The sequence below is a fragment of the Schistocerca nitens genome, chromosome 2, assembly GCF_023898315.1.
Source record: "Schistocerca nitens isolate TAMUIC-IGC-003100 chromosome 2, iqSchNite1.1, whole genome shotgun sequence".
NCBI classification, from domain to species: domain Eukaryota; kingdom Metazoa; phylum Arthropoda; class Insecta; order Orthoptera; family Acrididae; genus Schistocerca; species Schistocerca nitens.
The window spans coordinates 1,051,495,290-1,051,509,528 of record NC_064615.1 but is presented as its reverse complement, the minus strand read 5'-3'; the positions used below and the strand labels follow the sequence as shown (position 1 = coordinate 1,051,509,528).

At 41.4% G+C, this 14,239-nt stretch overlaps 1 protein-coding gene across 1 annotated transcript in view; it reads right to left on the bottom strand.

The window, feature by feature from the left end:
• Nucleotides 1-10,209: 10,209 nt before the first annotated feature.
• Nucleotides 10,210-14,239, bottom strand: part of LOC126234780 (trypsin-1-like) — a 64,874-nt gene continuing 60,844 nt past the window's right edge. The window contains exon 7 of the mRNA XM_049943529.1: nt 10,210-10,870. Within this exon, the coding sequence (XP_049799486.1) occupies nt 10,727-10,870 (144 nt within the window). The 3' untranslated portion in view covers nt 10,210-10,726. The remainder of the gene's footprint in view (nt 10,871-14,239) is intronic.

Sequence of the window (14,239 nt, the reverse complement as noted above, 5' to 3'; positions counted from 1 at the left end):
TGGTACTGCGTTATTTTACAGAGAGGGAATACCACTGAGAGATTCTGAAGTTCTTGATAACGGCTGAGGTACAGGCTGACATTTTTGTGACCTTACTTTAATTGTTATTTATGCCCCTTCCGGATCTGGCCATTCGACAGATCGAGCGCGTTTTACAAAGAGAGTATAGTTTATTTATTCTGTAAAACTCTGCTGAAGCTTTTGTTGGGCGGAGATTTGAATTGTGTTTTGCGTCCTGTAGATATTACCCCCAATTGTAATTTCAATAAGGAAGTATATGACTTGGTGCGCTCCTCGCAATACACCATACGTGGATCTGTTACTGTCTCTCTCTCGTCAAACATAAGCATTTTACAGCTACATCTAGCAGCAGACTCGATCGGTCTTATTTCCCTCAAGCTTTATCTGTGCGGTTAATAGCCGTTTCCCGATACTGCAATTCACCAAAGCTGTGTGGCTGGGCGCAAGATCCTAGTTTCTGTAGTCAAATGCCAGAACGTCATCTCAGTTGCTGCAGCTTCGTTTCTGGAGCCTTATTTTTATTGATTTTAATGAGGTTTTTCACCGTATCAGCTACCGTTTCTTGATGCACGTGTTCCAGGCGACTATATACAATACGACTGCGTGTGACATATTAACCAATCTTTTTGCTAGTATTCAAGCAACCGTCGTGGTGAATGGACAGCTCACTCCCCACATAATAATCCGACGGAGCTTAACGCAGGGGAGCCCCTCTCCAAGTAGCTTTCTGTATTGTCTGTAGAACCTCTGCTTGAGTTATGTAGCTGGAAGATAATGGGAGAAAACATATCGGTCCGAGCGTACAATAATGATGTTATGGCTTTTCTAAGCCATATCTATGACATGTCCTTGCTCAAGGACATATCATACCTTTTGTTATCTCTCTGAGGCCCGCGTTAATGAACAGATATTAACATGTTACCTTTGTTGGGTTTTAATCAAGTTGTCTTTTCATGAGCAACCGAGGCTGCTCGCCACAAATCGTTGAGGATTACATAGTATCACTGCACTTAAGGAGGCTGCACTCAGCGAGAGGTGACTCGCCGTATGCAAAGAGCAATTCGTGAATGCGAACGCCGTTTTCTTAGCCTTCTTCACGAAGCACAGGTCTCAGATTCCTCAATCTTCAGTTAAGCGTGTTATTTGCATAAACTTTCCCACTCCCAGCTATGATTGCGTACCAATTGAAGCAGTTAGTCATTTCCTATGGGAAAGTCATATCTTTCGACTAGGGTTCGAAATGATAGCGAGGCCACGTCCCCTTCGAGAGTTGATGCTTCCCAGTATTAAAGCAAAGGTTTCGATACCGTTTGTATGAAGTAACGTCTTAACATATACTCGAGCTTTTCATTCCATTGCATCTCGCTTACTTACATATCTTCAGTCGGCCAGTCTCACTCCCCCTGCAGATGTTGGCAGCTTCAACTCTAAATTGCAGCACGTACGACATTTTATCAGTGACACGTCTTACCACCAGATCTTTGGTTTACCGTTGGGGGTACAACAATAGCTCTCCCCTGCTGAAACTGCCGCGTCACTGATATCTTGAAAAACAGTGTGGTTTCACGTTAGTGAACGTTTTTGATGGAGTCGCTTCATCGTGGTATGGGGTATTCATACCTACGAACGCCTCCGTTGCATTGGTCTTCGTCCAACTGATCTTTGCGACACGTCACGAACCCTATACATCACCACTTAGGCTTGTCTTACGGACGAGAACAATGGCGCTGGATTCCCCGACAGCTGGCTTTCCTTACCCGATCAGCTGAAGCTGTTTTCGCGGTTGAACTTTTTCTCCGTCCGGACTCTTCGATTTTATCTCGGACGAAGACCAACTCGACTGTATGGCACCTAGGACACTACGCGCACTATGTAGTCATGTGTGACAAAGATACCGATCCCCATGTCGTTCACCAGTGTATCGTGAACAAGCATTGAGAATGACAGAGGCTTCCGCGTTATCGTGTTTCTTTGGAATATGCTGCACCTTGTCTTTAATCGTCAACGTCTTAGATAGTTTTTCCCTCCTGTTCCCTAATCGTGTTCTTTCCTAGGCAAAGGTAAAGGCATTTTTATTTTCATAACAATATAGAAAAAGCAAACATGGTAAAGCGTGAGACTGGAAACCAAGTTGTAGGATGATCAAATCTCGATGCGACCACGGATTTTGCAGTCTTCGTTTTAACATGGTCTTCACCTCTGAAAGATTTCAGGAGTCACCAGAAACAACATGTGGCTAGAAAAGTGGTAAGGTGGCCGCTCGCGATAAGACTGGAATCCGGGTTCGTGTACCGGTCCGGCAATAATTTTCACTGTCATCATTTCCTTATACAGCAGATGGTTGTTCGTATACGGATCTGAGAACACATTTCATATAAGTAACTCTGAGTTACTGAAAACTGCAGTTATAAAAAGAAAAGATTGGGCATAAGTTGTTATTCACGGCCTTCCCTTCGTTCACAACGTTCATTAACGTGAATAAGGTTCAGAGAAAAAATTCGACAATAGGTGCTACGACGAGCAGGTTCAGCTCATGCCCGGTGCAGAAGCTGTTTGTTGCGCCATATACAGGGTGAGTCACCTAACGTTACCGCTGGATATATTTCGTAAACCACATCAAATACTGACGAATCGATTCCACAGACCGAACGTGAGGAGAGGGGCTAGTGTAATTGGTTAATACAAACCATAAAAAAATGCACGAAAGTATGTTTTTTAACACAAACCTACGTTTTTTTAATGGAACAGCGTTAGTTTTGTTAGCACATCTGAACATATAAACAAATACGTAAGCAGTGCCGTTTGTTGCATTGTAAAATGTTAATTAGATCCGGAGATATTGTAACCTAAAGTTGACGCTTGAGTACCACTCCTCCGCTGTTCGATCGTGTGTATCGGAGAGCACCGAATTACGTAGGGATCCAAAGGGAACGGTGAGGGACCTTAGGTACAGAAGAGACTGGAACAGCACATTACGTCCACATGCTAACACCTTTTTATTGGTCTTTTTCACTGACGCAAATGTACATTACCATGAGGGGTGAGGTACACGTACACACGTGGTTTCCGTTTTCAATTACGGAGTGGAATAGAGTGTGTCCCGACATGTCAGGCCAATAGATGTTCGATGTGGTGGCCATCATTTGCTGCACACAATTGCAATCTCTGGCGTAATGAGTGTCGTACACGCCGCAGTACATCTGGTGTAATGTCGCCGCAGGCTGCCACAATACGATGTTTCATATCCTCTGGGGTTGTAGGCACATCACGGTACACATTCTCCTTTAATGTACCCCATGGAAAGAAGTCCAGAGGTGTAAGATCAGGAGAACGGGCTGGCCAATTTATGCGTCCTCCACGTCCTATGAAACGCCCGTCGAACATCCTGTCGAGGGCCAGCCTAGTGTTAATTGCGGAATGTGCAGGTGCACCATCATGCTGATACCACATACGTCGACGCGTTTCCAGTGGGATATTTTCGAGCAACGTTGGCAGATCATTCTGTAGAAACGCGATGTATGTTGCAGCTGTTTGGGCCCCTGCAATGAAGTGAGGACCAATGAGGTGGTCGCCAATGATTTCGCACCATACATTTACAGTCCACGGTCGCTGTCGCTCTACCTGTCTGAGCCGGCGAGGATTGTCCACTGACCAGTAATGCATGTTCCGTAGATTCACTGCCCCGTGGTTTGTGAAACCCGCTTCATCGGTAAACAGGTAGAACTGCAACGCATTCTCTGTTAATGCCCATTGACAGAATTGAACTCGATATTAAAGTCATCACCATGTAATTGCTGATGTAGCGACACATGAAAAGGGTGAAAGCGGTGACGATGCAGTATGCGCATGACACTACTTTGACTCAGTCCACCGACTCTCGCAATGTCCCGTGTACTCATGTGTGGGTTCATGGCAACAGCAGCTAACACACCAACTGCACCCGCTTCTGCTGTGACGGGCCTGTTACGGACCCGTTTGCGTGCTACGACCATACCTGTCGCATACAGTTGGCGGTAGATGTTTTGCAATGTGCGGCACGTTGGATGCTCTCTGTCCGGGTACCGTTCTGCATACACCCTGCAGGCTTCAGCTGCATTTCGTCGACACTCGCCACAGATGAGTATCATCTCTGCCTTTTCAGAGTTCGAATACACCATGGTCACAGGTCCTACAACACTACACTATCACAGACGTCTGGTAACACGGTGTACCACAGTTGGTCTGCGTGCGGAGACGAATGCTGAATAACAATAGCAGCAAGCGCTACATGCGGACACTGCGACAGCTAGACCAAGGCACAACGGTGCACTACAGCCACACTCGTAAACACGGTCGTCATCGTAAACATGTCCCGGCAGATGCTGCTCGCCGACCGTGGCCCGTGTTTGTTACAACACGCAACTGAACGTCGGAGGTTTCAAGCGTCAACTTTAGGTTACAATATCTCCGGATGTAATTAACATTTTATAATGCAACAAACGGCACTGATTACGTATTTGTTTATATGTTCAGATGTGCTAACAAAACTAACGTGTTTACATTTTAAAAAACGTAGGTTTGTGTTAAAAAACATAGTTCCGTGCATTTTTGTATGGTTTGTATTAAACAATTACACTAGCCTCTCTCCTCACGTTCGGTATGTGGAATCGGTTCGATAGTATTTGATGTGGTTTACGAAATATATCCAGCAGTAACGTTAGGTGACTCACCCTGTATTTCAGCCGGAATTTTTTTTTTAAGTCGCAGTGTGAATTGCGCTCTCCCTCATTTTATTTCGGTTCTAAGCAGCCTTCTCTATAACATTCGCCGGTAGATAAATTATTTTGCAGCCCTGACTAACCGCATAAGGATACCGATTTCGTGCCGCAATCATTTTCTGTTAAAATGTATATGTTTCTAATGTTGCTGATAAGTTTCTCCGCAGTACCGCAATCAGACGCCTGAATGCAGGTGAATAACTTTCCCACGAATTTTCTACTGATGCTTGTGATCGAAATACCTCCCTGTTGATGTGTAGTTGTGTGTTGAAAACAGCGCTAGCAGATCGCATACGAAATTACTAGCCTACGCGCTCTAGAATCCTAAACTGGTTCTATACAAAAGGTAATACAATGATCTACATTCGGTGGTACTATCAGCTCATCTCAACATGTTCATTCTACTTTAAGACACGGAGCTATTGCACGTCAACAATGCTCTTATTCGCTGGCATTCTTCTAAGGAAACATAGCATCTACGTGTACATGGATATATTATAGAAACGTGCATCAGTGTTGATAAACAGTACGGCGATTTTGTGCTATTAATTCCAAATTTATAAAACTCTATATACTCCCTACAGCTAGAGCAAAATATTTAATAGTAGTGTGAACAAAATTTGTGGCAGAAGAAGGTTGATGAATAGTCCTGTCAACGTACATAATCCAGAAATAAAACTAGGTGGTGATAGTGTGAACAACATGAGTTCCATGTGATGATTGAAAGGAAGTGCGAGCATGTAAGTGGCTTAAAATAATCTATTTAGTCGTTAATGTTGTTCTGATTATTACTGCATTTAAGCTGACAGTACAATATCCAAAGACCAAACAGACATCTTTCCTCTTGCTTCAATTAATCCAAATGAAGTAATTAAAATATTGGATTACCATACTAGGAGGTGGAAGCAGGTGGTAGGGCAGTGTGGAGGAAGGGGAGATGGGGGAGGAGGTGTAATCTGGAAAACAAGATCGGCACAAAGTCGATAAGGACGAAGCAGTAGGAAACGAACGTAATGTGAGCTCAAATCAGTACCTATGAACTAAGACAGTATGCACATAAAAAGCCACTCACAATCACATCTAAGTCAAAGACAAAACAGAGAAATATAAAGCTGACAACTGACAACTGATGTTTCTATAGGTAAGCAAAATTGAGGACGTATTGTAGAAAGAGAAGAGGAAGTAGGTGAAGATAAAAAACAAATTACGAAACTGAGAGATTTGCACAGCAATGAAAGAAGAAGTGAAAATGAGGTGCCTGTAGTAGACGACATACCGTCAGAATTTTTGAGATTTTTTGAGGGCTAGCCATGAAAAATATATTACATTTGGTGTGCAAGGTATACTGTTTGTCCAGAAAAGTGAGGCACTCAGAAGAGGAGGAGGAAACGAGATTTCACGGTTTGAGAGGACACGTGATGTTATTGCAGTAATGTACAGATGTGGACGTAGATGTAGGTGTAGAATTGCAAAATCTAATCAAATGTACAAAGTACTTGGCAGTATGAGCTCATTTACCACAATGTGGTTACACCCTGTCTAGTCTTTCAAGCTGTCAGGTGCTAATGACGGTGTCTCATACAAGCACGTGGGATCTCCGTAACCTTCACAGTCATCACTCAACATCTGACGTTGTCTGCTCCTCCTATAAACCCTACCAGGCCTCGTAACAACACTAAACACGAACAAAAGTGATGCACTATAGTGGTGTTTCTACTTTTCACAGAGGATTGCAACTTTAAACAGTTACACACCCACCACCAGCCTGTAATTGACATCCCATCATTCCATCTGGCTGCTTCAGGTTTTTGTCAGGCAATGATTATGAGATTGGGGAAATAACTTTAAACTTCAATAAGAGTCTAATAACTCTATTCCCAGCTGTTGTCTGGTACGAACACTGCCGAACCATCAGTTTAATACTTAATGGTTGGAAAATGCTGAAGTGACTAATTTACAGAAGAATGAAAAAATTGGTTCCAGCCGGGGAAGGTCAATTGTTTCAATATAAATGTAACACACATGAGACAATACTGCCCCTATCCTTTATCTTAGCTTGTAAGTGCAGATTTAGTGAAAGCTTTTGACAATGTTCACTGTACTAAACTCTTTGATATTATGAAGTTATCAGACACAAAATACATGGAGTGAAAGGTTATTCACAGATTGCACAGAAAGCAGACTGCAGTTGTAAGAGTCCAAGGGCATGAAAGTGGAGCTGCAGTTGAGAAGGGAATGAGACAGGTTAGCTGCCTATTCCAGATGTTATTGAATCTGTACATTGAGCAAGCTGTAAAGCAAACAAAGGAGAAATTTGGAAAGGGGCTTAAAGTTTGGTGAGAAGAAATAAACCCTTTGAGGTTTGCCGACGACTTTTAAATCTGTCAGAGAGGGCAAAGAACACGAAACAGCAGCTTAACGGCGTGACTAGCATCTTGAAAATAAATCGTAACGAAATTAAAAAAAAAAAAATTTCAAATGTGTGTGAAATCTTATGGGACTTAACTGCTAAGGTCATCAGTCCCTAAGCTTACACAATACTTAACCTAAATTATCCTAAGGACAAACACACACACACATGCCCGAGGGAGGACTCGAACCTCCGCCGTGACCACGTAACGAAATAAGACAACGTGTATCGAATATAGTTCAATCATATGAGGTAATGCTGACAGAATTACATTCGGAAATTAGACACTAAAAGTAGTGGATGAGTTTTCCTATTTGGCTAGAAAAATAACTGAAGAGGGCCGAAAATAAAAAAAAAAAATTTGCCAATAGCAAGAAAACTTTTTGTGTTTTTATTTATAAATGTTTCATACAAAGTTTATGAGTAGTGATGACATTTGTCGATTCAGCCGCACGTCATGGCGTTCACTGCTTAAATCATTCCATTATACTACACTTTAGACTTAATATTCAATAACGTAACGCTGTTCTCTGCATTTATATCTTGACTCGATGCAATGGCCCACTCCAGACAACTGGTGTAGTATAATTTTAAATGTTCTGGAGTCGTTTCTCCAGGTATTTGTGTCGAGTATAACCTTGTAAGGAAGTGAAACGTGGACAGCAGGCAGTTCAGACAAGAAGAGAATAGAAATGTGGCACTGTAGAAGAATACTCATGAAGAGGTGGAAAGGCTGGATGACTAGCGACATGGTACTGAGCAGAGATTGATGGAGCAACTAGACCAAAAAAAGGGGAACGGTTGGTATGACACATCCTGAGGAGGAATAGTCAGCTACGTAGCGAAGGGCAGTGTTCGGGGCTAGGGAGGAGGGGGTTATGGGGTAAACTGGTTCAAACGCATGTAGGATGCAGTAATTATTCAGAGATGAAGAGGCTTGCATAGGATAGACAAGCCTGCAAAGCTGCATCAGCTGGGTCAACGAGAGCAGAAGCAGATTTCACAGGGGAGGTTTCACAAACCTCTACATGTATTACAACTGACCGACTGAATATCAAGTCGCACAATACTGGTGAGTCATTATATCCAGCAGTACACCTCAGTAGCAGAGTGGCCAGCTCAGCGTAGATGGCTGCCGTGTGGAGGACGTGTTTCGACTCCCTCTACTGTCGGTAATTTTTCCTTGGTGTGGAGTATGGAGTGCACTCAGCCTCGTGATGCCAACTGAGCAGCTAGTGGCTCCAGAGTCTGACAAGTCCGTAAAATGGCCGGGAGTCCAGTGAGTTGATCATATGCCCTCCATGCATCATCCGCATAACACCACAAGGCAGAGGACGACGTGGCGATGGAAAGACACCCCTCAGGCCTTTCCTGTCTGGACGAGGAGCTCGTTAATTATATCAAAAATGTTCGAATGTGTGTGAATTCCTAATTGACCAAAATGCTGAGGTCATCGGTCCCTAGACTTACACACTACTTTAAACTAACTTAAACTAACTTATGCTAAGAACAACACACACACAATCACCCATGCCCGAGGGAGGACTCGAACCTCTGGGGGTAGGGGTTAATTATATCCAGCACGAAGTTTACCCCCACAGTATAATGGGTGACATGCAATGGCAACAAGTTCAAAGCACCGAAATGATCAATAAATTGCAAGAACTTTACTGTAAAAAATTAATACCCATAAACGCATTTAAATGTCAGTGTTTGCATGTGAAAGAAGCATTTTAATTTATATCTTTAGTGATAAGATAGTTTCACCTCCTCACTGGTTGTTATCATACGATATTAAACAAAAACAATGTTACGCTTTTTGTGTAATGTCACTTTATAATTTCCGATGGGACGAAAGTGTCTTATAGCTAATGATACAAACTGCAGTGTTTATTACAAATACTAGACATATCCCAGTAAATAAGTAAATAAAGATCAACAGCCTATGCTGGAAAATTATTTGTAGAGGTTTTTAGTCGATGTACACCAAATCATAAAGAATGCTATTCAACGTGTTCCGTTTCCGCGAGATTCTAAATCAAATACTGCAACCTTTCTATCTCAGCAGTACACTACTGTTGAGATAATATTAGTGAGACATAGCGTTTTCAGCGTGCTTGTACGCTCTTTCTGTAAGACTCATGGAGTCAGTCGGTTTTGTACGCTAAGTTTAAAACCCATGAAACTTCCTGGCAGATTAAAACTGTGTGCCCGACCGAGACTCGAACTCGGGACCTTTGCCTTTCGCGGGCAAGTGCTCTACCATCTGAGCTACCGAAGCACGACTCATGCCCCGTACTCACAGTTTTACTTCTGCCAGTATCTCGTCTCCTACCTTCCAAACTTTACAGAAGCTCTCCTGCGAACCTAGCAGAACTAGCACTCCTGAAAGAAAGGATATAGCGGAGACATGGCTTAGCCACAGCCTGGGGTATGTTCCAGAATGAGATTTTCACTCTGCAGCGGAGTGTGCGCTGATATGAAACATCCCCCAGGCTGTGGCTAAGCCATGTATCCGCTATATCCTTTCTTTCAGGAGTGCTAGTTCTGCTAGGTTCGCAGGAGAGCTTCTGTAAAGTCTGGAAGGTAGGAGTCGAGATACTGGCAGAAGTAAAGCTGTGAGTACCGGACATGAGTCGTGCTTCGGTCGCTCAGATGGTAGAGCACTTGCCCGCGAAAGGCAAAGGTCCCGAGTTCGAGTCTCGGTCGGGCACACAGTTTTAATCTGCCAGGAAGTTTCATATCAGCGCACACTCCGCTGCAGAGTGAAAATCTCATTCTTTAAAACCCATGTTAGCACGAAATAACCATGTGGATGAAATATGTATTGCATTATTGATTTACATTAATTAATTACTGTTCTGGCAAAGCAGAGTGTTGAATCTAGAATTCATTTCTGTAGACTTTTCAAAGAAATAGTGTTGATACTTTGTGATTTATTTGTCTTTATTACAAATCCCTTCTTCATGAAGAAACTAATGGTTTATTGTGCTAATATTATATTATTTAATATTATTTGTAATGATATTGTACATTTATTGGTTTGTAATACAAAGTAGTAGGAGAGAAAATAACAATTTCCTTAATATTAATGTTGCGTACGGCACTGTAGTGGAAAAAGGAAATTTATGCTATCCCAGGATGTAAAGTTAAACACGATATCCGGAACAAGGAAAACATGAGAAGCAGAACAGCACGAACAAGAAAGCTTTCTTTACCAGCAGGGCTCTACTGGTTCCGAATATCGGTATGGAAATGAGGAAGAAATAGCAACATTTGGAATACAGTATAGTGTGGAAGTGGAAGAGTACCATCTGAAGTTCTTATAAGAAATAGAAAAAAATTGTAACGTGCCGCTACAGAAAAAAATACGTTAACTGTACAGTTAAAGATACAAATGAAGAAGTGTTAAAAAGACTATCTGGGGAGAGAAGGCTGTAGAAGGCGCTTTCAAGAATAAGGAACAAGGAAAAATTGCTACGGTACCAAGAATGACGGTAGTCTAAAGACTGGTGATTAAAATGGATAATATACACTTCTAAATGTGTTCATTAACAAAGTCGAGGAAGGCGGATACCCTGGTGTATATACTTGGGGACCTCTCTGTGGCACAGGGCATGATGGTCCATGAAGCCACGCCAATCACCATGCCGTCCTGAGTAACTGGACTACCAGAGTCACCCTGAAAAAATAAATAAATAAAAATAAAAAAAGTTGCAGGAATCTCAGAGCCCAGTAATAACAACTTATTATAACATAAGGGTCAATCGAAAAGTTTCCGTTCGATGGTCGTACAATATCGATATGCCAATCAGGAAAAATCACCATGAGGATTGAGGCAATCGTCCCACCAACGCACGAGGTTGAGTATATCGTTACGGTAAAACACCGTGCGCTGCTGCGTGAAAAAAACCACGACTGCTGCTATATATCCGCAAGCTACAGGAATCTTCGATGATTAAAGGCCTTTTTAAAGGAGCAAAGGCATTATAATCACATGGGGAAATATCAGGATTGGCTTCTCCCAGTCAGATCGGTGTCTTGTGTCAATCAGTAAGGAACTTTGCGCACCATTCCAAGACAGCGGTCTTATACAGATACGCTGCACGATACACGTTCTTCATTCGTTGATGGCTATCTACCGGTGTTTGGCTTTCGGCAACTAAGAAAAGAATAAGAGCAAGTTGGCTTTTTTGAACGCATTTGGTAATAACGTCGCCGTAGTTCACGTATCCGCATTTGCTGCACACACGTCAGAAATGTATGAATGCCACACTAATCCACTGCATACTTGTCGGTGCTTATATAGGCTCACTAGAGTCGCACTACAAAGGATATATCCGGCAGCGATACCCTTAAACGGAAACTTTTGGTCGTCCCTTATGCAGATCAAACCCAGAATAAAAAGCAACTACTTCTATAAACGTAAAGCAATTTTTCTTGCTTTCTTTTTTTTTGTGATAACGGAACATCATACTACAACAGTTGTTTTACTTTGATATTTATGTATGGTTCTTTTTATCTCGCTATTATCAAACATGAAACACTGTATTGTGGCAACTCTGGGTAAATCTGTATTTAGAAAACTGCAAATTATTACGAAAATAAATCAAATCAATTTCTTACGCATTGAAAAAAGTAGTTTTAATTATTTAGTCAACTGGCAACCCTTCCATGGGACACTTCTTACTAGTTATTATACCTTCATACAAAGAAATATATGTAAGCAGAAAATGTTAAATATGAGGAAACAGAATAGCAGTGATAGAGTACCTGAGCAGATATTTCGTACATCAGTAGATTGCATTTTCGGTTACATCAGTTCTCGCTTTGCTTATTGTTCTGCCATCTTGTGTAGTATTGTTTCGTAGAAAGCACGATTCTTTCGTATCTTGAACTTCTTCTTTCAACTTCTCTGTTGGTTAACGAGTTATTAGGGCAATTCTGGGTAATCTTCTTGTCATGGATATTGTACGGCTCAACAGAAACAAGCGGCCGTTTGGGGAGCCAAGCTGAAAAGGGGACCGCGCCTACTGATCATCATCAATTTCTTCCAAATTTATGGTGTACGCACGACTTGTCGAGAAATGAAGGTGGCAGAAGTACGAGCTCCAGATGGATAAGCGTCTAGAAAAAGTAACATGTCTGTCCCGGGTGGGGCGGTACAAGGGCCATGTCTTAATATACTATCAAGATAGCGGTTGGCGCAATGAAGTGTAGGACGGTAATATACGTTGTATTTTCAATTTCGATTTTACTTACACTGTAAGTAAACCGAAAGAGTTCTTAATATTTTATATTTATCAATATTTACAAAAAGGACACGATAAGGAAAAGCAGCGGATCATTTTGGACCGAGGATTCGAAAAACTGTGGATGAGTATGTGGCAAAATATTGGAATGTCGTCATTATTTCATCAAAATCTAGGGAAAGTACAGTAGCGTTATGCAAAATTTTCTTGTGTTACAGTAGCGTTATGCAAAATTTTCTTGTGTTAATAATTTTTCAAGATGAAGAAGGATCGCCATCCTGCAGTATTAAAGTGCCATCCCTCACAACCACCCCATCCTAAAAAAAAAAAGAGAAGCACTTCGCTGGAGTAAACCTGCGATAACTATTTTTCTGTTTTTATCGTCAGGGAAAGCGTTTGCTCAAAATGCTTAAAAACTGCTTTTATCTCATAAATACAGAAAAATAAAGCACTTCCCGAGAAGTCTGCAAGAAAATACATTCCAATGCACATCACCAGCACTCCTCGCCGTCTTGACTAAATGGCGCATTACGCCTAATTTTATGACGAGTGTGAGATGAGAGAAAAGCTTTTATGAATTTAAATCAAGTCTATTTTTCCATAGAAACTTTAAAACAATCACGAAACTGTAAAAAGGCGAGGATTTAGAACATATGCAAATGCCAAAGAATAGTATTTCTTCCCCTCTTTTTATGACGAACATCACTGCAACACGTGAAAATCAACAACTGTAATTTAATAAAAGTATCAAATTTTATTTACACCTTACACTCACCTTTAGGAAATTTGTTTGCTTTCCCAAATTTTCCTTCCCCTCCCTTTTCATCATTTTTATGAATATATTAATGAATACAATTGTAAGTAGGCTGTTTAGGTTTTTTTATTGGTAACGCCACCTCTGTATGAAAATCACTGGCTGTGCTGTGTGCAGTCTGTGGCTGCTTTGCGTTGTTGTAATACTCGCCATTGTAGTGTTAGGCAGCTGGCTGTGAACAGCGCGTTGCGTTGCGCAGTTGGAGGTGAGCCGCCAGCAGTGGTGGATGTGGGGAGAGAGATGGCGGAGTTTTGAAATTTGTCATGAACTGCTCTCTCTCTCTCTCTCTCTCTCTCTCTCTCTCTCTCTATATATATATATATATATATATATATATATATATATATATATATATATATATATATATATGATATCAAGGTAAATACATTGTTTGTTCTCTATTAATATCTTTCATTTGCTAACTATCCCTATCAGTAGTTAGTGCCTTCCATAGTTTGAATCTTTTACTTAGTTGGCAGTAGTGGCGCTAGCTGTATTGCAGTAGTGGGAGTAACCAAGATTTTTGTGAGGTAAGTGATTTGTGAAAAGTACAGGTTAATGTTAGTCAGGGCCATTCTCTTGTAGAGATTATTTAAAGTCAGATTGCGTTGCGCTAAAAATATTGTGTGTCAGGATAAGCACAGTCGTGTAGAAATTTTTCAAAAGGGGACGTTTCATTTGTCGACCCTTAGCCGAGGATACCTCACTGGAATCTTCTGATTTTTTTCTTGTAGTTTGTGTAATTAGTGTAGCTTTTGTTTATTGCTAGCGTGTAATTGTAGAGAAAATCTCCTTTGTAGTTGCAGTCTTTCATTGTTGTACAGTAAAACAGTTGTGGCATGCATGTAGATTTGCACCAATTATTTCGCAGCTGCAATTAACTAGATATTATTTTCAGTGTTATGTTAATGTGTTCTCTTATTTTTGCTCTTCAAATTGTGTTTTTCTGTGTTGTCGTGTGAAATACTGTGACAATAATGGCGTG